At 47.1% G+C, this 22933-nt stretch overlaps 2 protein-coding genes and 1 long non-coding RNA gene across 8 annotated transcripts in view; 2 read left to right on the forward strand and 1 right to left on the reverse strand.

The window, feature by feature from the left end:
- Positions 1-756: 756 nt before the first annotated feature.
- Positions 757-9093, reverse strand: REM1 (RRAD and GEM like GTPase 1). 5 transcript variants are annotated; one of them, XM_082361474.1, is made up of 5 exons: positions 8964-9093; positions 7528-8110; positions 6389-6477; positions 2606-2807; positions 757-1345 (listed from the first exon to the last, which is right to left on the reverse strand). In XM_082361474.1, exons 2-5 carry the CDS (start codon positions 7865-7867, stop codon positions 1074-1076), a joined length of 903 nt encoding a protein of 300 aa, XP_082217600.1. In that variant the 5' UTR covers positions 7868-8110; positions 8964-9093; the 3' UTR covers positions 757-1073. The 5 variants fall into 5 exon arrangements, with proteins under 5 accessions (XP_082217600.1, XP_082217602.1, XP_082217604.1 ...); XM_082361476.1 differs by having other exon boundaries at positions 7528-8081; positions 8964-9063; XM_082361478.1 differs by having other exon boundaries at positions 7528-7894; positions 8964-9041.
- Positions 9094-9142: 49 nt separating this feature from the next.
- Positions 9143-17304, forward strand: DEFB124 (defensin beta 124). Of its 2 annotated transcripts, none has more exons than XR_014235944.1 (2): positions 9143-9614; positions 14408-14425. XR_014235944.1 is itself a non-coding variant. In XM_082361503.1 (2 exons), the coding sequence occupies exons 1-2, from the start codon at positions 11671-11673 to the stop codon at positions 14560-14562; spliced, it is 213 nt and encodes a 70-aa protein (XP_082217629.1). In that variant the 5' UTR covers positions 9971-11670; the 3' UTR covers positions 14563-17304. The 2 variants fall into 2 exon arrangements, 1 of the variants encoding a protein (XP_082217629.1); XM_082361503.1 differs by lacking the exon at positions 9143-9614 and adding an exon at positions 9971-11728 and having other exon boundaries at positions 14408-17304.
- A 5517-nt stretch (positions 17305-22821) lies between these two features.
- The window catches only part of LOC309613941, a 211744-nt gene continuing 211632 nt past the window's right edge, over positions 22822-22933 (forward strand). The window contains exon 1 of the long non-coding RNA XR_014235950.1: positions 22822-22866. This is a non-coding gene — a long non-coding RNA (uncharacterized lncRNA). The remainder of the gene's footprint in view (positions 22867-22933) is intronic.

Genomic DNA, 22933 nt, shown 5'->3' on the forward strand with positions numbered 1-22933 from the left:
ACTGGCTGGGCGACTCTGGGGTGCTCACTTCCCCTCTCTGGGCTTCAATTTCCACAGCTAGAAAACGGAATGAGTCGGACTAAATCGGGGGTCCATCCTGGGGATTAATGGATTGAGTTTCATGGAGTCCACCCGCCTTCTTTAAATTGTGTGCAAAATTGTGTTTGAAAGTCCATTTCCCTGGGAGTCTGTAGTTTTTTGTCACATTCTCCAAGACAACTGTGGATAAGCTGGCCACAGACTCTAGTCTCACAAGCCTGGGCTGGAATCCTGGCAACTTCACTTATAGCTGCTGTGTGATCTGGAGCATAAGCCTTCACTGTTCTATGCCTCTGTTTTCTAACTAGTTAAACATGGGTCGTGAAGATTAATAGTTGTGGCAGCTTAGTACCCAATCAGCTCCCAGCAAACACCAGCTATTATATTGCTAGGATGAGGGCGAAGATTTTTTTTTTCAGAGAATATTTTGTGAATTTATAATCTAAAAAAACGAGTTAATGAGAGAATAGGAGGTCATCACACCGAACTGTGGTTGTTTGTGCTCCACTGTGTCTCCCTCAAAGTCGTGGGGCAGGGGCTGTGCCCAGTGGTTCAGAGAAGGGCCTGAATGCATAACTGGTCCAGTGATTTTATTGACTAACCCTGACACCCAGGTCAGCAGGCCAACCCAGTCTGCAGCCCGTGTAGATGGGAAAGCGGGAGGTGGAGACGCCTGGAAGAGCCCAAAAGAAGAGATCTGGGCACTCAGACAGGACATCCTTCTGGTCTGGTTTATTGTGGGGGAATTTCTGAGGGTTGGCCAGAGCCCAAGGACAAGGAAGACTTTTTACAAAAAGACACGCACCGCATGAAAACCCCAATTTAGGCTTTGGCCCCATGGTCTGTCCATCACTTGCCCAGGGCAGAGAGGTCCGTGAAGTTGCGGCTGGGGAGACGCTCTCTGTACGTTGGGGCAACGGGCGGCCAAGGCCCACGATGCAGACTGCAAGCCACAGAGACTCTGCCCCTCCGCGGCCCTGGTGGAGGCCAGAATGCACCCCAGTGCCCCCCACCCAGAGAGTGGGCGGGTGGCCTCAGAGCACGGCAAGGTTGTGGCAGGACTTGGAGCGGGCCTTGAGTGCCCGGCGGCGGGCGGTGCGGGCAGTTAAGCGTGCCAGGAAGCGTCGAGCGCGCTGGCCTAGGCTTGCCCGTCGTCTGGGGGCCGGCGGCTCCCGGGCTGCGCAGTTCCTGCGGCGCAAGCGCAGTTGGCGCACTACGCCCTCGAAGAGCTCCGCCACGTTGTGCTGCAGCGTGGCTGACGTCTCGATGAATTTGCAGTCGAACACCACAGCGCAGGCGCGGCCCTCTGAGGGGGCGGGGTCAGGTGAGCCAGGGCGGAGCCACAACCGGAAAAAGGAGATAAAGGTAGCAGGAGGTGTGTTCAATCTCAACCGGAAGCATGATTTTTCCTTTCCCCATACCTTGTGCTGCGTGCCAGGGGACTCAGAGAGAAATCTGGCTTTGAGGAGTTAGTTCACAGGTTAGTGATTGATACTGATAGCAGAATGAGGCTGGGAAGACCGGAAGGTCCCACGGAAGGGTCTTGACTGCCAGGGAAGGGGTCTAATCTGTGCATCAGAATCGTCTGGGGGAGCTTGTTAAAATGCAGGTTGCTGAGCCCACCCGCAGATATTCTAATTCGGTAGGTGAGGCCTGGGAACCTGCGATTCAACAAAATCTCCTGGGGATCATGTTGCAGAATTTTGGGACGTCTGCTCATAAAGCTTATGGTCTTCCATCTCCAGGATGCCACTGGGCTGGTTGCAGGGGCCTGGGTTCTAGTCCTCAGTGGCTGGTGACCCTGTAGAACTGGCCTCCCCACTCTGGGTCTCACTTTACATATTTTTTAGATTTCACCCTGTGAGTAGGGCCATTTTTAGATCTTTATGGCTCCCACCTGATACATCAATTGTATTAAAATATTCCCCATCCCACTTTAAATACAATTTAAGTATAACTTTAAACATTTTGGTTTGCAGTTGCTGGCTGACACAATATTATGTTTTGTACACAAAGCTCTGTGAAATTTGAATTTATAATTTTCTCACTGTATTTTGGAGTCAATAATTGTCTTTTTCAGGTCTCATATGTAAGCCCTTGAAAAGCTTACAGGCACTGGGCCTATCATGCCTGGTGAATAAAGTGTCTCAGACTAAGGGCACTGGGGCACATAGGGGAATTTTTAGGCAAAGAAGTGACAAGGTCAGCTCTGGTTCGGGAAAACTCTGCCAGCTGGTGAGGAGAACCGATTGAGTGGGGATAGAGAAGTACGGGGGTTGGCCCAGGCTAAAGTGGAGATGCCAGGATGGGGCAGAGGCTCTGGGCATGGTGGCGGGAAGGGAATGTGGGGTTAAGGGAGGTGGACCCGACAAGGTCTGAGGACTGGTCTGAGGGAATGAGAGAGGAGGCAAGCCAAGAATGGTTTCTAGCTTTCAGGCTTAGGCAAGTAGATGCAGGATGGAGGTGGCCGGGGTGGGGGTGGTGGGGCACGAGTCACTGAGATGAGGAGCACTGGAGGAGACGCAGTGACAACAGGGCTAAGAGGAGGGTGGAGTGGAGGGCTCACCTTCCACGGAGACTTCCCGGCAGCGTGCCAGGTCCGCCTTGTTGCCCACCAGGATGATGGGCACGTGGTCCGCCTGATATGTGCGCCGCAGCTGAATGCGGAGCTCAGAGGCACTCTCGAAGCTGCCCCTGTCTGCGATGGAGTACACGATAACGTAGGCGCTGCCCACCTGCAGGCACGACTCCTGGCTCCAGCTTTCATCCTGTAGGGGAGGGAACCCAGGCCCATCCTCAGACGGTACCTAGGCCCTGGCTGAGAAAGGAGGGGCTGGGATGGTCTAACGGGTGGGATGGGGCTGAGGTTGATACTTTGGACAGATTGGGGGACAAATTCTGCCATAATTCCCTGTGTCACCTTAGGAAACCACCGATTCTCCCTGAGCCGCAGTTTCTCTGCTTGAAAAATTGGGCTAATGACACTACCTCACTCCATTCTCTCATTCATTGGTTCCTTCTGTAGGCCGGGCACTGGAGACAAAAGATTTATTGGGTTCTGCTAAGGAGAGTTCTGGCTTTGCCTTTTCAGCTCTTTTGTCTGGTTTGAGGAGGGTTTGGTCTTGCTAGACAGTCCTTTTGGCTTTTTGCAGTCCAGAGTTAAGAAAAAAAGGAAGGGAGAGAAGTGGGGACAGGAGGCTGTCTTCCAGGGGAGGTTTTTTTCTGGATAGTCTTGAAGAGAGAGTTGAAGGAGCAACTGTGGCGTGTAAGGGAAAGGGGTGGGAGAGGCAAGGGGCATTTTAAGAAGTGGAGTCCTGTCAAGATGTTTGACAAGGAAAGGAAAGAACTGGAGTAATTTTGATATTCTGTTTTGGATGATGCTCTTTTGTCAGGGACAGCACTCTGAGACTGAACCACCTAGGTAACAGCTTTCCAAGTGTTTCTAAGTGTTTAAGGAGACACAGTTCCTGCCCTCCAAAAGCTCATGATTAGGAAGGGATGCTATGAAAATGGAGAGATATAATGCAGTGTGATAAGTACCATTAAGAGAGGCATATGCAGGGACGTCCCTGGCAGTCCAGTGGTTAAGACTCGTGCTTCCAGTGCAGGGGGTGCGGGTTTGATCCCTGGTCAGGGAACTAAGATCCCACATGCTGTGCAGCTCGGCCAAAAAAAGAGAGGCATATGCAAGTGGCTGGAGGACCCATGGGGCTTGGGGCAGGGGTAGACCAGAAGAACTCAACTGGGCAGAGTGTGGGAGGACTTCACAGTGGACTGGTGAGTGGGGTTAGAAAGGATGAGCAGGCTGAGTAGGAGGGAAGAGAGTGGGCAGGAGTGGGAAATGCCGAGTGTGGTGGAAGTATTGTCTGTGAGGGGAAAAGAAGCCAGAAAAGTTTTCTGATAACCAAATAAGGTAGATAAGTAGGAAAGCATCGGATCCATGTCAACATCATTGTCAAAAGGGGTAAGTTCTGAACAGCTGTACTGATCCTTCCCCGGGGCCAAATAACCCTGAACTGAGTCAGACAGATGTGGGTTCTTATTCTGGGTTCTTAGCTTTGACTATGGACAGGTTCCTTCCTCCCTCGGAGTCTGTTTTCTCATTTGTAGAATGAGAGGGTGGGTCTTGACTATTCATTCATTCATTGCACAAATATTCATGGAAGATTTGCTGTGTGTTAGCATCACAAAAGCTGGTTGGTACATGGATTGGTGGGTAAGAACCCCTTGGGGGTGTGATTAAAAATGTAGATTCCAGAACCCCACTTTTGTAGGTTCTATTTCATTAGGTCTGGGGTGAGACTTGAGAATCTGATTTCTAATACTCTTCAGGTGACCCTGATGGTCAGCGAGGCTGGGGTACTACTGGATGAAACAAAGGCCCTCCCAGTTCTGTCAGATTTTGCCTCTCTGACATCAGCATGGACCCTCTCTGCATGGACCCTCTTTGGGAACTGCCTTCACAGACACTGGCCAGGGAAACTGTAGGGAAATCAAGGGCCAGAGAAGAGAACACTTTCTCAAGGCCACACAGCCAGCTGGGCACAGAATTCCAATTCCTGCCTTCTAGTCTGTCTCCCAAATGGGACTCCCAGTCTGATCACTCTTCTTAATTCACTGGACTCTGTCCCATAGGATTCTCAACTGCATCCAAAAAGTAGACCCTCCTTCACCAGTCTGTGAGCTCCATGAGGCCAGAAGGCATGTCTGCCTTAGTCACTGATGGGTCTTCAGTGTCCTGGCCCATGATAAATATCCAGCCAGTGTTTCTTTTTTTCTTCCTTCCTTTCTTTTTTTAAAAATAAAGCTTGGGTGTGAGCTGGCCACTGGATCCCCAAGGCCTTCCGCGGGCCTTAGGATGTGGGACCCTCAAGGCTGCCGCCCTCAGGCTGGCCCTGAGGCTGGCTGTGGGTGATGGGGCTGCAGGGACCTGACGTCGGACCCCCGGGCAGGCCTTGCATATCTGGGTTTGGTCGTGGTGCCCTCCCTTCACCCTGGCTGAGGGGGCCAGCCAGTGTTTCTTAATAAACAAGTGAGTGAAGGAGTGGAACCTCAGATGGAGATTCAGAAGGTGATGCTCCCAGTGGGGATGGTCCTAGTGCATAAGAGTATAAGCTTTGGGCTATTATAAATCTGGGTTTGAATCCCACTTGCTATCTGAGAACTTTGGACACATAACCTCTCTGAGCTTTGATTTCCTCATTGATAGAATGGGAATCAGAAATACACTCATTGTATAGTTTTTGTCTTGACTGAATGTCAAAATATATGTCTAGTGTTTAGCACAGGGGTTGACACTTAGGAAGAAGGTGCTCCATAATGTCAGCTGCTGTTAGGAGAACCATCATTATTATGATGCTCATTTGGACCTGGGTTTCCTTTTATGCTAGTTAAAAGGAATTGGTCTCATAGCTCCTTCATCCCTAAATTTGGGCCTATCTCTGGAGCTGTCAGCCATTCTTGTCAATCAGTCACCCAACATTGCCCTCCTAAGCCCCACCCTGTGGGCAGGGCCTCCCTGAGTGTTAGGGGAGGGGCCTACCCCTTAGAGAGATGGGATCCCAGGTGATTTTTAGATCCTTCTCTTTGCTTAGTTGTATTTCTTCAAAGTTCTACAATGAGCATGTGTTACCTGTGTAGCAAGAAAAAAGACTCAACGAGATAAACAAAGGTAAGAAAACTCAAGCAAGATAAGAAGAGCATAGTGGGGACATGTCCCTGCCCAGTGCTCTCTTCCTGCTTTGGAATGGGCTAGGGAAGGACATCTTTGGTGTCTTCTTTTTACTAGCTATGAAGTCATGATCGATAAGAATTATCATTATTTACAATTCTTCACTCACGTTCAGCATTTTTTCATGCTCCAAACTGTGCTTATCTCTGTGAAGCTGCATAAGAAGTTTAAAAAAACCAGCTGGTAAGGAAGGCAGGAATGATCCACCCATTTATTAGGTGAGAAAACTGAAGCCCAGAGTGGGTAAGTCAATTGCACAAAGCCAACTGGTAAGACAAAGGAAGAGGGGGTTCAACCTCAGGCTAAATCTGGTGTTCCTTTTTCTGTACAATGTGGGTGGGTGGAATGGGATAAGGGTGCTCGTAAGGGGAAGATTTGCAGGGGGAGAAGCACATCCTGGGATGGTTGTAAGGAGAGGATGAATGGAGTGAGAAAAGGGGGTCAGGGTCATGAGGTTCTCCTGGCTTTGGTTGGAAAGGCTGCTTAGGAGCTGTGGGTTTGGGGAGGTGCCGAGGATGGGCCCTGCCCTGTCCCTGATCTGTAGTGTCCTAGGAGGGGACAGGAATCTGGTACTAGCCTCAGCACCCCTCCCCCTAAATCCTGCTTGTTGTGCCATACCAGTTTCTCAGCCTCCCAGGTGTCTATGACCAGCAGTGTGGTATCCTCTCCATCCACCGTGAGGGTCCTCTCGTATACATCTTCTGCAACTGAGGAAACACACGGATTTCAGGGAGGAGATGCAGGCCTGGGGAGGATGCAGGCCTCCCTAACCCCTCTTTCCGCCCCCTCCACTTCTCCTTGAAGTGCTCACCATATTTGTTAGATGTCTGTCTCTCCTGATAGGCCAAGAAACACCATGAGGAGCTCATGTCTCACCAGCTGCCAGCACAGTACCTGGCACACAGTAGGTGCTGAGAAAGCTTTCGTTGGTTTGGTTGATTGAATGAGTGTGGGGCGGTGGGGTTAAAGTTGGGCTGGGAATTCTCCCAGTCCTGCTCTGTCCCTGGCTTAGTGTATGCTTCAGGCAGGTCCCGTTACCCTCTCTGGAACTCTGTCTCCCTATCTGTCATACATGCCGGTGTACATGTGTACATATGGGTTCACACTCTGAGCAGTCAGGGCTGGAGAAAGGGCGTGGTCAGAGTGTCCCCACCTCCTCTCTGCCTTTAACCTCCCCTCTCCCCCCACTCACCCTGGGTCCTCTCTGCCAGTCCTGCAGGGACTCATCTTCATTTCCTCTGTCTGGTCCCTGATCCCCATCATTCTGGGACCCCAGGCCCTCTTAGCTCACTGCACCTCTTGGGAATAAAGGAACCCAGGGCCCAACTTAAGAGTCTGGGAGTCTCCATTTTGGGTAGGATCTTAGTTTGGCTGCAGGTCATGGTGGGCATGGATGGTTGTCTATGGGGCAGGGTCTGAGGGTTGGGAGGAAGTTCACCATTTCTTTATACTTGGGACTTGTGGAACTCAGAATTGCTTCCCTTATGACATGAAAATGAATCCCACACCTCTCATCCTTGAGAAATTAGCAAAATTCTCATTCACTATTCAAGGAATTTCCCTCCTGTAGATCTTTGTGCAGGCTGTGCCCTGCACACTCCAGGGGGTTATCATTCACTTCATAATCTATGTGAAAGATGCCCCTCAGAGTTGAGCAGTGCATGAGTTGTACAACTGTTCTTGGCAGCGTTATGCCCCCAGATAACAGGGATTTCACTCCATCGACTGCATCCCTTCCCAGCCCACAGGGTCCCTACCTCCCAGCTGTTCATGGAGGTCCCGCTCTTGCTTTCCTGCAAAGAGGTTGGCCAGGCTGGTCTTCCCTACACCAGGATCTCCAAGCAGTACCACACGGTAGAGGGCCTCCCAGGAGCCTTCAGAGTCGCTGGATTCAGAGGACCAACCGTTGGGGGCAGATGAAGGTTGCCGGGTGGGGGTGTTGAGGGAGGCTGATTGGCCCAGTCGGGGATGCTGGGACTGTGTAGAAGGTGCTGTGCCCAGGAGGCCAGGCTGGTGGCCCCGGGTGGACAGGGGCAGTGGAGTACTGGCTCGGCGACGCAGGGGGGTCGTTGCCTCTTGCTGAGTATTTAGTGTCATCCTTGGGAAGGGGGGTTTCCTTCTTTCCTTCGGCAAGAAGGGGGAGTGGGTGGTGAGCCAGGTGCTTTGAGCCCCTTCTTCTGTAGAGTCCTGATGAGCTGATGCGACGGCTTCCTCCAGAGGCGGCCTTCTAGGCCTTCTAGCCGTCCTTCCTTCCCTCGAGTTCAAATGGGAGGAGGAGGCGCCTCAGATCCTCCCTGTGGGGGCTTTCTGGCTTCAGGCCCAGAGAGAACCTGGGTCAGGCTGGGAGGGGTGAGTGCGTGTGAACACACACATGCATGCACACCCAGAGGCCATTTCCTATGCCCTGAGGATAACCCACTCCCCCATGATACACGGATAGGCAGAGGGGCACCAGCCAGATAGGATGTCCCGACAAGCATGCACACAGAGCTGCCCCACCCATTCAGAACATGAGACCCACGTTCACGAAAGACACCTGAATTGCTCCCTCCTCTTCTTCCCCACAGGTCTCTTCCCCACGGTTCGGTTCGGGGTTGGGAGGTACGGAGGAGGGTTGAGAGCCCCGGGGGGATTCACTTCCGCTGCCCGATCCCACGAGAGCTGAGGAAGAGGCAGGAGGGGCAGCTTGGTCCTGCTAAAGGCTAGGGGGGTCTGGGGGTTCCCTCCGGCTGAAACCTGAGAGCCCCGGTGCCATGGGAACAGCGTGTCCGGCCCGCCCCCTCCGTGAAAAATTCAGAAGCGTCTGGCACTACGGCTTCCAGCTGCTGTGGGGGCGCGGGGGCTTCGAGGCAGCCGGACCCCAGGTTTGGTGACAGGAAGGGGTCCCGGTGGAGAGGGGGTTGGAGAGGAGACCTACAGGGCCCAGGAGGGCATGCCATTCCCGGAGTCCGAGCTTCCCCGGCCCGGGGGTCCTGGGTGTGAGTCCCCAGATCCCGGGAGGGTTCCCTGTCCCAGGCAACAGCCCTCCGGGCCCGAGATCCGGGGGCCCTCACTCCGGGACGCGGGTTCGAGGCCCCCTCTTCCCTGCCTGTGCCGCAGAACCCCCCCGCCCTTCCCTCCCCGCCCCATACGGGCGCCTGGCGAACTCCGCACCAACTTGACTAAGTTGGTGGCGGGCTGCGCGGGCCTTTACCTCGGTGTGGGGCGGGGTCCAGGGTCCCCGGCCGCCGCAGCTGCCGGGTGCTCCAGGCTGTACCACTGCCTCGCAGCATAGCCCCTCAGGCCGGTCCCGCCCCGCCGCCCGGGCCGGGGGAGGAGCCGCGACCCCGCCCCGTCCAGCCCCGCCCCATTAGGGCAGCCCCGGGGTCTCCGCCCCAAGGCCCTGGCCGCTGAATGACTTTTCGCAGAGCTCAGCTGACCCGCCGCTTCAAGTCCTTAGCCAGGGGTGGGGGGCGAGAGAGGGGAAGGATACGGGTTCTGAATTCCTGAGCCTGGATCCCCTCTGCATCTGCATCTGTCCACTCCAGCAATGGGGCACACCAACTTTAGCCGTCACAAAAACCACTTGGGGAACTTGTTAACTCTTCAGATTCCAGGTCCCACCCTGCAAGAGAGGCAGATTCAGCAGTCCTGGCAGAGAGGGTCGGGAATCTGCATTTTAAACAAGTGTCTAAGTGAGCCTGACGCAGAGTTCATAGACCCCACTTTGAGAAACTCTGCTTCGGATTGAGAATTAATTTTGGGAAGTGGCTTGAGGGGCGGAGGGAGCCCAGGAAGTCTGCACTGACGGGTTCTGAATGTCTTGTTTTGGCAGCGGTCATTCATTCATTCACCAGATTCTAGGGTAAGCGCCCCTTATGCAGCTAGGGCTGTCCTGTGCCTGGAAGAATGGCTGTCCCCTACTTGATGAATATTTACTGGACTCTTGTGCTGTGCCTGGTATGGTTTGAGCACTTTGCCGGGATTATTAGCTCATTTAATCCTGATACCACACTAAGAGGATGAGTAAACTTGCGGCTTACCTGGGCCTGGCACTCAGGTCTCTGCCTATTGTCCCTTTCTATCACGGTCTGTGCTTCCCCTGCCACTGCCCGCCCTCCCCCCCGCCCCAAGTCTTCCCAGGGCTGTAGAAGGAGAAAAGAGACACTGTGAACTTGGTACAGAAGAGAAGTTGGCTGTAGGGAACTTGTAATTTTGGCCATCCATGGGTCTTTGAGCAGGGTGCTTCCTTTTAGGTCATGATGGACTGGGGCAGGCATGTATGTGGGCCCCACGGCGACCAGCCTGTACCTGTGGGTGGGGCTCATTGTCATGGCTGAGGGGGTCCAGGTGTCCAGCTCAGAGCAACTCCCACAGCAGCCTGGTAGACTAGCTCAGCCCCTGCAGGGCTTTGGGCAGATGCTAAACCCCCTCACGCCTGGTTTCCTTCTGTGGCTTGGCCCTCTAAGCTTTCCTCTGCCACCTACAAGATGGGCTGTGAGTGGTGCAGCACTGTCTGGGAGTGAGACAACTCAATTGCTGTACGGCCTTAGGCAAGTCACCTCCCTTCTTTGGGTTTCAGTTTCTCTATTCAAAGCTGAAATCTGAACAGGTTACATCCTTGCTACAAAACTTACAGTTGTCTACAATACAAAAGCCTGAACTTGGCATTCAAGACCCACTGTGCTCTGGCTCCGGTCCTCTACAAGGTCATTTCCAATCTCTCCCAACAAACTCCTTGCTCTAGCCAATACCTTACTCTTTCAGGCACATTCTGTTCCTTCTGCCTGAATACCCTCCCTGCTACTCATCTTTCAAGATGCAACTCAGATGCCTGTGTACCAGACGCTGTTCTAAGCTCTGTACCCATATTATCTCAGTGGTCCTCAAACTTTAGTGGTGCATTAGAATCACCTGGAGGGCTTGTTAAACCATAGCTTGCTGGGATCCACCCCCAGAACTTTTGATTCAGTGGGTTTGAATTGACCTTGAGAATTTGCATTTCTAACAAGCCCTAGGTATTGCTGCTGCTTGCTAGTCTGGGTACCACAGTTTGAAAACCACTGTATTATTTCCTTTAATCCTCTAAATGAGCTAGGTATCCATTACTTTCTGTGAGGTTTGCATTATTACTCTTCTCACTTTCTGAGTAGGCCTAAATACCGTTGGCCCTTGAACAACACAGGTTTGAACTACACAAGCCCACTTAAGTATTTTTTTCAGTAGTAAATACTGCAGTACTACATGATCTGAGGTTGGTTGAATCTGCAGATGCAGAACCTCGGATATGAAGAACTGCAGATACAGAGGGCCAACTATAAGTTATAAGTGGATTGTTGACTGCCGTTGAGGGTTGGCGCCCCTAACCCCTGTGTTGTTCAAGGGTCAACTGTACATGCTTGTTTGAATGCGTCAGTGAGTTCTGGTCCCGTGTTTTCGGCATGGGAAGGGAACCTCCATGTATTTAGTCTTGCAAGGGGGCTTGTCATCATTTCCTAGATGACAACCTGGAGCTCACAGAGGCTAAGTGACTTGTCCAAGGTATCATAGTGATTAGAGGGAGATGCTGGCATTGAACCAGGTCTCTCTGAAACCAAGGCTTTCCCCACCCTCTCAGGTGGGGAAGAGGTACAGTTTCTGACCCCAAGCATTGCTTCAGGACATTCTGTCCCCAGCTTCAGAGCTCAGCAACCTCCAGATGGTATGGCTGATCAGTTCCCCACGTAGCTGGCTGAGATCCACTATATCCTTGGGACCACAGGGCCTCAGACTCCCACTTAGGTCTCCTGCTGCCCACACTCCTGCCTTGATCTGCAGCCCAATAAAGGCTGGGCCACAGGCAGCAAGACTCGGTGTGCTTGGTTCCTCTTCTCTTGTGCTTTCCCCAGTGGCCCCCTGCCCCCGTCTAGAGCCCTGTGGCCATGACACAGCTGCTTCTGCTTTTTGTGGCTCTCCTGGTCCTGGTTCATGTGCCGCCAGGTAACATCACCTGTGTATGTGTGTGTGTTTGTGCATGTGTATATGTGTATGTGTAGAAATGAAGGATAGGTTCTCAGCTTCTGGGGGACAGAGGAGGCCTAGACCAGCGTTTAAGTTCTGGCCTCACCACTGACTTGCTGGGCAGCTTAGAGTGAGTTGCTGAATCAGCCTATACCTCTGGTTCCTCATTTTTAAAATGGGATTTACTCAACAAATATTCATTATAAAGATATTTACTGTGTTCCAAGCACTATTACAATTTCTGGGAATCAAGCAGTGAAAGCAAACAAGGTTCTTGCTTTCATGGAGCTGATATTTTAGTTAGTAGAGACAGAAAATAACCAAATAAACATATAATATGTTAGAGATAAGTATTGGTACTACGAAGAATAAAAGCAAGACAAGAGGTTAGTGTGTCAGGTGCATGTGGGGAGTGATGGAAGAGCTGATGGGGATGGTTGAAAAAGACCTCTGATACTTTTAAAAAAAAATTTTTTTTATTTTGGAACATTTCAAGTGTACATGAAAGTAGAGAGAATAATACAACGAACAAAGCAAGTTAAAAAAACTTTTTATTATGGAAAAATGTAAACATGCAAAAATGGAGAATAACATAATGATGAGTTTTTAAAAGAACCCTTCTTATTTTAGAAAATTTCAAACATAAATCAAAAAATAGTATAAAAACCCCCATGTATCCATCACCTAACTTCAACAATTATTAACTTGAACCAATGCTGTTTTGTTATTCACCTGCTCCCTCTTCCTCGGTGAATTATTTTGAAGTAAATTTCAGATGGCTTATTTTACGTGAGGTGAGTTTGAGCAGAGATCTGATTACAGTGAGAATACGAAGGAGATCACTGCAGGCAGAGGAAGCAGCAAGGACCAGGGGGCAGGAGGTGATAGATGTGCTTGAGGAGCAGTGAGGAGGCCAGGGAGGCCGGAGGGGGGAGCACGAGGAGAAAAGTGGATGGAGGTGAAGTCCAAGATATGAGGAGGGGACAACGGATCATGGAGGAGAAAATAATAACTTCTGTATCTCAGGTTTGTTGGAAGGTTGAAATGCGATGGTGTGTTAAGAGTAGTTGTTATAGGAACTGCCCTCATCTGGGAGTCAAGGTCTTGGGTTCTGGTTCCAGACCCACCACTTACTGGTTAGAAGAAGTTGGGCAAATCCCTTCCCTTCTTTATCTGAAACATGAGAGGGGTTGGCCTAGAATGAGCCCTGGGTGCTCCAACTCTCTAAGCTGTCATTCTGATAACCTTGCTTTCCATTTATTGAGTATGTACTATGTGCCTGGCACTGTGCTAAAGTGATTAAGTCCCCTATAACTGCCCTCTGAAAGAGAGTTGTACAGAAAATGAATCTGAGGCCAAGGTTACTCAGCTGGGAAATGGCAGAGCTGGGATTTGGACGCAGGGGGTCTGAGCTGGGTTCACACCGCACCGTTAACCATTGCACTGTGTGCCCCCTTTGGAGCGTGGATTCTTTGCCTCATAGAGATTTTGATGCCAGCTCTGTATCATTGTAAGATTCTCTACCTTGGCAGGATGAGGATGGGCTGAATAACACTTATGGGTAGGCCCAAGGTATCATGTGAGGATTCCTTGGGATCTCTTTTAATCCAAGGTGAGGCAGGGAAACTTTTTCCCTCCACCTCCTACTCAGTCCCAGTTCTTCCGAGTTGCTGGGTCATATATCTAGAAATATCACTGTGACAGGCCTAAGTGGTCCTCCTCTCTCCTCACTTCCCACACCTGCCCTAATTGCATCACAGCACTCTAATCACTTACTTCAGGGCACTTACCGCAACTCTACTTATTGTATTTATTTGCTTGGGTTTTAACCCCCTTCCCTGTCAGGTGGAAGCTCCTTGAGGGCATGGACCATGGCCACCTTGTTCACTGTGATACTCCCAGTGCCCCATGTTTGCTGAATGAATAAATGAAGGAGCTGCCCCACCCCATGCTGTGACCAAAGACCCTTGGAGGGGATATTGACCCAAAGCCTCACCTTTTTCATGGCCCATGGTTGGAAATTTCTTCACTAAATCCTAACATTAAACAGGTCCCTATGTGTACAATGCAGTTTGAATAATGGTTACAAGTCTGGACTCTGGAGCCAGATGGCCTGGATTTGAAGGCTGGCTCTGCTCCTTAACGGCTGTGTGACCTTGGGCAAATTTGTTAATCTTTCCGTGCCTTGGTTTCCTTCACCCATATACTGGGATTATAATAAGACAAACTATAATCGAATACTGTTTTTATGAAAAGTGCTTAGAGTGTACTTGGGGTGTGGGTTAACCTGGATGAGAAATTCATCTCTGATTTGTAACCAGTGGTTTAAATTATGATGTGTGGGTTAACCTCGACTGAGATCTGTGGTCTAAATTATAACTGATTGTATTATCTATGGCTAGTGGTCTAGCCTGTTACCTCTAGTCTAACCCTTGACCTGTGGTCATAGCTCTTGTTTTGTGGCCTAACTTATGACCTGAGGGCTGCTCTACGACCAGAGTCTATCTAACAAATGACTAGAGAGCTAATTGGTAGCTTGTGGTCTAACTTGTGGTCAGTGGTCTAATCTGTGACCTTGATCTCTTGTTAAATCTGTGACCAGTGATATAACCTGCAACCCCTGGGTGGCTCTGTGACCCGGGGTCTTCCCCTGCATAGGGAGAAGTGAATTCAAACGGTGCTGGAAGGGCCACGGGGCCTGCCGGCCTTACTGCACGAAGTACGAAACCTACATGCACCTGTGCCCGGATGCCTCCCTGTGCTGTCTCCCCTATGGACTTAAGCCTCTGGCCTCCAAGCCTGAAAATGTTTAGCTGGTTCTGGGGCTGACATCCTTGCTCTCCAATAAAACACAAGCTGCCAGCTGTCTCCTCTTGTCACTGCCTTGCCACCCCTGGGGCTGGGGTGAGGGGTGGGGGAGGTCCAGAATGTGGGAGGGATGGAGGGATGGTTGATGGAGGGAAGTGAGGTATCCGAGGAGAGTGGGCATTAATGACCATTGTAAATGGTTCCGGTCCAGCCTGTATCACTTTCACTCCATCTAACTCCGGAAAAATTACTCAACTTCCATAAGCCTTCCCAGTCTCCTCATCCGTAAAATGGGGATAATGATAATATCAGGAGATTCGGAGTTTATAGAAGGAATGCAAAAAGAAAGATAGAGTTAATAAGAGTTAATAGTAATGATAACAAGAGATAATAATGGTAATAATTAGTAATAATAGAGTTAATAATAAGCCTCTGGTATTCAGAATGAGATGGTACATTCGGCTTGAAAGGCAGGGCCTGTTGAGAGTGAAAGGATTTTTCTATGTTCATTTATCCTCTACGTTAGTATTTCAAGAGGCTGTCCAGGTAGAAAGGACCATGAGGATTTTATGAAAGCCAAGTTTTCACATATGCAGGGAGGGGTGACAGAGGAAAAGTCTGCCTCTCCCAGGACCAAGGAACTGGGAACAGCAAGGCAGGGAGAAAACATGAGCAGAGTCCGGGAAGTAGGTAGACAGATGTGCATTCTAATTACCCTGTATCAGGATTGTGTTTGGCTGAAAAAAATAGGAAACTCAACTTGTAGAGGCTTATGTTTCTTACATCAAAAGAAATCTGGAGGTAGGTAGCAACCATGTCAGGGCAAACATCTGGGATCCTCTTGGGTAGCAAATGGCTACCAAAACTTCAGGCATAACGTCCTTGTTTAAAGCAGGAAGTGGGGGAGGGTTGGCATGGGCTAGTTTCTCACTTGCACCAGGAAAGCAAAAACTTTCCCTGGAATCCCGCTCAGCAGACTTCTGCTTACTTCTCACGGGCCAGAACTGTGTCACAGGGCTACTCCTGATGTAAGGGAGGCTGGGAAAGAAATTATCCAGCTGTTTTAGCCTCTATAGTAAACTTGAGCTTGGGAGAAAGGGAGTTGGAGAAGACCCTTGGTGTTGGCCCACCTTCTCTCTGGGACTGAGCCCGGAAAGGGGCAGGCACGTTGCATAAATTGAGGGGAAGGCCAAGGGCAGAAGGGCTCTTGTCCACTGTCCTTTGAGAGTTTTTGGAGAAGGTCAGGGTAGCCTTGGAATAGGAGAATGGACCTTGCATGGCCAGGCTAAGAGAGGAGTGGTGAATTTCAAAGTACTTAACCTCAGAAGGGGTGCTGAGCCTGAGGCTGGAGCACAGTCTTGGAGGCCGCCTGCTGTGCCAGGTGTTAACTCTTTAGTTTCTGATATGAGAGGGATCTGGGGATCCCTAGGTTAGACAGAAGCAGCTGGAGTGGAGGAGGAGACACCCAAGGGCTTGGGGCAGCACCTTTTGCCAACCAGGAGGGAAGCACTGCATTATTTAATAACAAAGCATACCACCGGAATATCAGTCCTGCCTCTGTACCTTCCTTAGTTTCTGGGTGGCCTAGACATTGAACTGATTGCCAGTGGGCCTGTTTTAGGACCCAGTGTGGTGGGGGCGAGGTGGGCTTGATGTCTAGAGCCTAGAAAGAGGATAAGAACCCCAGACAAGGCCACAGAATGACAGAGAGCTGACATGAAGTGACGTGTCAGTCTCCTGTCCCACTAGGCCTCAGTGAGTCTGAGGGATGCCAGGCCAGTTCACCAACGACTTGACCTTAGCTGGAAGCAGTGGATGTTCTCAGTGACAGACTCAAACTACCCAGACTCCAGCAGATGCCAGCCAGCACTGGACCATCCAACCTCCTCATTCTTACCCCGGCCACCGTAATTGGGAGGAGCAGGGAGAGGAGAGGAGGAATCCGAAACCCTGAGCAATTTTACCAAATAGATTAAGTCCCTCAGAACTCAAGAAACCTCAAGAGACTATTTAAGTTGTTGAATTAAGCTGGACTGAACTAAATTTAGTTCTGTACTCAGACCCCTTCCCCCTCAGTTGTTTTACAAAGAATAAAGAAGCTGTGTTTTCTTTGTACACTCCCAGATGTAGTGCGAGGGAATTTGTGACCTTCATGCAGTGGAGATGGTAATGATTTCTAGGAGTGAGGAGTCAGACAGACTCAAGTTCATACTCTGACATGTACAGGCCACAGGCCATGTGATTGGGGCAAGTCACTTCCCCTGTCTGATGCCAGGATCCTGCTCTTCAAAATGGGCATAATGACAGCTCTTTGTGGGGTAGCTGTGGGGTCAGATGGGAGCATCTGGCACTTTATAAGTGCTCAGCAAGTGAAAGCTGCTGCAATCGCTATCACTTCTATGGAGCAAGAGGCATGCCACTGGCCTTCTCCATGGAATTTCAGACCTACCGAAAATCTGCAATAGTGCAAAGAATTCCTGTAGATCTTTCACCCAGTTTTTCCAAATATGAATATTTTACCACTATAACCTTTTCATTTCCTCCCCCATATATATATACCTATACACACATACATATATAATTATATATGAATATAGTTTCATATATATATGAATACATCTATATACATATACACACATACATATGTAATTATACAGGAATATAGTTTCATATATATATATATGGCAGATATGATACCCTTATATACCTAAATAGTTCAGCGGATTTTTCCTAAAAACCAAAGTCATTTTCTTATATAACCACGGTACAATTATAAAAATCAGGACATTAACATTGACAAATTTCTATCGTCTAATCTTTAGATTAGCTGCAGAAAATCCCTGGATCACATATTCCATTCAGTTGTCATGTTTCTTTGATCTCTTTTAATCTGGAATAGTTCTGTAGTCTTTCATGACATTGACGGTTTTGAGGCATCCAGGCGAGTTGCTTTGTGAAATGTCCCTCAGTTTGAGTTTGTCTGATGTTTCCTCATGATTGGCTCCAGCTTTGGCATTTTTGGTGGGAATTCTACAGAAGTGATGCCGAGTTTCTCTCAGTCATGTCAGAGGCAGCCATTGTCCTTCTGAAGGTTGAAACAAGACAAAACAGATGAGATAGTTTTCTGAAGCTTACACATTTGCAGGGCTATTTCCCATGCAGTATCCTAACAGACCCTCATCTAAGCCTATGGCCAAGCTTCTAAATCCTAAGAATGCACCTAAGAAGCCAAGGGAAACAAAGCAATTCTAGGGTGGAAGATTCCTCAAGATAATTTACAGATGAGGCTCCCAAGCCCAGAGAGGGAAAGTGACTTGTCTAAGGCCACAGAGCTCCCAAGGCACAGAGCTAGGACTTGGACTTAAAGCTTTGGACCTCAAGTCAAGACCAGTTCTGACACAAAAGACCCTGAATAGCCAAAGCAATCTTGAGAACGAAAAACGGAGCTGGAGGAATCAGGCTCTCCTGACTTCAGCCTATACTACAAAGCTACAGTAATCAAGACAGTATGGTACTGGCACAAAAACAGAAATATAGATCAATGGAACAGGATAGAAAGCCCAGAGATAAACCCACACACATATGGTCACCTTATCTTTGATAAAGGAGGCAAGAATGTACAATGGAGAAAAGACAGCCTCTTCAATAAGTGGTGCTGGGAAAACTGGACAGCCACATGTAAAAGAATGAAATTAGAACACTTCCTAACACCATACACAAAAATAAACTCAAAATGGATTAAAGACCTAAATGTAAGGCCAGACACTATAAAACTCTTAGAGGAAAACATACGCAGAACACTCTATGACATAAATCATAGCAAGATCCTTTTTGACCCACCTCCTAGGGAAATGGAAATAAAAACAAAAATAAATAAATGGGACCTAATGAAACTTAAAAGCTTTTGCACAGCAAAGGAAAACATAAACAAGACAAAAAGACAACCCTCAGAATGGGAGAAAATATTTGCAAATGAAGCAACTGACAAAGGATTAATCTCCAAAATTTACAAGCAGCTCATGCAGCTCAATATCAAAAAAACAAACAACCCAATCCAAAAATGGCCAGAAGACCTAAATAGACATTTCTCCAAAGAAGATATACAGAGGGCCAACAAACACATGAAAGAATGCTCAACATCATTAATCATTAGAGAAATGCAAATCAAAACTACAATGAGATATCATCTCACACCAGTCAGAATGGCCATCATCAAAAAATCTACAAACAATAAATGCTGGGAGGGTGTGGAGGAAAGGGAACACTCTTGCACTGTTGGTGGGAATGTAAATTGATACTGCCACTATGGAGAACAGTATGGAGGGTCCTTAAAAAACTAAAAATAGAACTACCATACGACCCAGCAACCCCACTACTGGGCATATACCCTAAGAAAGCCACAATTCAAAAAGAGTCATGTACCACAATGTTCATTGCAGCTCTATTTACAATAGCCAGAACATGGAAGCAACCTAAGTGTCCATCGACAGATGAATGGATAAAGAAAATGTGGCATATACATACAATGGAATATTACTCAGCCATAAAATGAAATGAGATTGAGTTATTTGTAGTGAGGTGGATGGACCTAGAGTCTGTCATACAAAGTGAAGTAAATCAGAAAGGGAAAAACAAATACCATATGTTAATACATATATATGGAATCTTAAAAAAAAAAAAAAAAAAGGTCATGAAAGACCTAGGGGCAAGACGTGAATAAAGATGCAGACCTACAAGAGAATGGACTTGAGGACACGGGGAGGGGGAAGGGTAAGCTGGGACAAAGTGAGAGAGTGGCATGGACATATATATACTACCAAATGTAAAATAGATAGCTAGTGGGAAGCAGCCGCATAGCACAGGGAGATCAGCTTGGTGCTTTGTGACCACCTAGAGGGGTGGGATAGGGAGGGTGGGAGGGAGGGAGATGCAAGAGGGAAGAGATATGGATATATATATATATATATATATATATATATATATATATATATATATATATATATAGCTGATTCACTTTGTTATAAAGCAGAAACTAACACACCATTGTAAAGCAATTATACTCCAATAAAGATGTTAAAAAAAAAAAAGAAAAAAGACTAGTTCTGAAGTAGAACAAGAGCCACCCATTGGTATGACAGACCAGAGTGAAGGGGAAGCTTTGGGAGGAAGGGAGCTCCATGGCACTGGAGATGTGCAAGGTGAGCCAAGTGGATGAGGGATTTTTGCTCTGTATAGGTGCTTAGAAGTACTACGCAGAGCATAGACATTCCCCAGAGAGTCACTGAATGGCTGAGCTAATGATAATAATAGATCAGTTAGCCTTTAGTAAGTACCAACAGCTTTACATACATCATCTCACTTAATTCTCACAGTCGTAGGATATTATTATCCCCTCTTTTTCTATAAGGTAACTGAAGCTCTTAGTTAAGCAAGTTGCCCAGGTTGTACACCCAGTAAGTGGTGGAGCTGGCACTCCACCCTGGTCCTCTGGACTTGATTTTGTCTTCCATGCTCATCGTTTTTGTACTTTTAAAATAACATTTTCTTCTAATTGTAAAAGTAATACATGTTCAATGGAGAAAACTTAGAAAACAGAGAAGCACAAATAAGAAGGCAAAAGTCGTCAGTATTTTTGCTATACATAAATACCTACAAATAAAAAAATACATAAAATGTGATTTACAAATAAAATGGAATCAAACTGTACATTTTTTTGTGTCTTGGTTTTTTTTTTAAGTTGACAGTGTATCATGAACATTTTCCATACGTGCTTAGTCTTCCAAAACAAGATTTTTAGCGCTAAAATGCCTCCTGAAAAATTTTTTTAATTTCCAATTTTTATAACTGGAGTAATATGCTTAGAACACATTATGGGAAAATAAAACATAGATGAGCTTCAAAATATTCACCACTTTTTCATAATCCCTGTTAGCTTTTGTTACGTATTTTGTCAGAATGGATATATACATTTTTATATAACTTTAAAAATGTTATATGTATATTTTAAAAAGTTACAATATATGTTTGTGTATATATAGTGCTCATATATAAAATATGTAATATTCATATATATATGTATTTTCACATGCTTCAGAGTTTCTTCAATTAGAATAGAGGTTAGAGGAGTTTCTCATCCTGCTGATCTGCTGGATCCCTTTGGGCTTACAAGAAAGGAAAAGAACAAAGTTACAATGATGGATACCGTAGGAGGTTCAGGGTGGGTTTTTGTGACTCCCCACCCCCTTCCCCACCTGGGTTCTTGATGGCAGAGTGTTGAGTGGAATTTTTTATTGTGCCAGGGCTACATTTAAGTCTGAGAGCCAGGCGACAATCACACATGGCCCAAATAACTCTTGAAAATGGTTCAGGAAGTTGCCTTTCTGGAGACTGACCTAGAGAGCTTTCCTCCATCAATGGAGCACATCGTGTTTCTCTGGTGATAACACCAAAGGAAGTAATAGTTTATGTTTAGGGGCCATTTTTATGAAAGATAAATATCTCTGTGCAGTGGAATCACACAACGAAGTGTGATGTCTTCATTGACAGGTACCTTCTTTGTGTAGAGATTGAGACAATTCCCTTCTCCCACTCATGCAGCCACTGGCTCAAGGAGGGATTCTCCTGGTTTATTTGGACTGCTATTGTTCATATTTGCAAAACATTTATCTGACAAAGGAATCATTTTCAGAATATATAAAGAATGCCTACAAATCTGTAAGAAAAAGGCAATCTAATAATGGAGTGGCCAATATTTAAACAGACATTTTACAAAAGAAGATATACAAATGGCCAATAAGCCCATGAAAAGATACTCAAAATCATTAGGCATCAGGAAAATGAAAATTAAATTCACAATGGGATGCCATTACATACCACCAGAATGATTAATATAAAAAAGGCTGACCATAGAGAGTGTCGTGAGGATATGGAGCAACTGGAATGCTAATATATTGCTGATGGGAATGTAACATGGACAACCACTTTGGAAAAATAGTTGCAGAGTTACTGACAAGAATAGAAATATGTATATACAAAGACTTCCCTAATGTTTGTAGTGGTTATATTTATAACATCCCATAACTGGAAATAACCCAAGTGGATTGTTTTTATTTATAATATCTCATAACTGGAAACAACACATGAATAGATAAATTGAGTTACATCCATATGGTACGATAACAGTAAACAACAATAACAATACACTGAAACATACAACATGAATTAATCTCGAAAAACATTATGTTAAACAAAAGAAGCCAGATACAAAGGTGTACATACTGAATGATTCCATTTATGTGAATATTTGAAAGTCTCCCAAGTGCCCATCAACAAATGATTGGATTAGGAAGATATGATATATATCAGTGGATTATTACCCAGCCATGAAAAAGAACGAAATACTGCCATTTGCAGCAACATGGGTGGACCTAGAGAATATCATGCTTAGCGAAATAAGTCAGACAGAGAAAAACAAATATTATATGATATCACTTACATGTGGAATCTAAAAATTAATACAAATGGATGTACATACTAAACAGAAACAGACTCACAGACATAGAAAACAAACTTGTGATTACCCAAGGGGAGAGGGAAGGGGGGAGGAACAAATTAGGGGTATGGGATTAACAGATACAAACTACCATATTTAAAATAGATAAGCAACAAGGATTTACTGTATAGCACATGGAATTATACCCATTATCTTGTAACAACCTATAACAGAATTTAATCTGCAAAAATACTGAATCACTATGCCGTACACGTGAAACTAACACAATATTGTAATCAATTATCCTTCAATTAAAAAAGAATCCTGCTTGAAGGGTCAGGTAGACAAAGGAAAAAAAAAGGCAAAATTAATTTGATTTAAAAAGTAAGAAAATATCAGTAAGTTGAATGAAAAAACAAAACCCCCCTTGTCTCTTTCTCTCTCTCTGAGCACGTGTAGTTGAATTTGGGTAAGTTATCTTGTTTATGATGCAGCTCCATTTGTCTCAAAAGAATAGAAGATCCTGGGAGAGAGGACTTTGTTAATGGCTAGATTCTCAAAGGGGAGATACTGCCCTCTAGGGGTTACTTTGGGAATTTGCCGGGGGCATTTTTTGATCATCCAAATTAATGGACCCCCTACTGGAATTTGTAGATTGGGGACCCGGGAAGCCAAACGGAGGGGGAAGGGTAAGCTGTGACAAAGTGGGAGAGTGGCATGGACATATATACACTACCAAACGTAAAATAGATAGCTAGTGGGAAGCAGCCGCATAGCACAGGGAGATCAGCTCTGTGCTTTGTGACCACCTAGAAGGGTGGGATAGGGAGGGTGGGATAGGGAAGGTGGGAGGGAGGGAGACGCAAGAGGGAAGAGATATGGAA

This window comes from Balaenoptera borealis (genome assembly GCF_965194805.1).
Source record: "Balaenoptera borealis genome assembly, chromosome: 16".
In the NCBI taxonomy this organism is placed as follows: domain Eukaryota; kingdom Metazoa; phylum Chordata; class Mammalia; order Artiodactyla; family Balaenopteridae; genus Balaenoptera; species Balaenoptera borealis.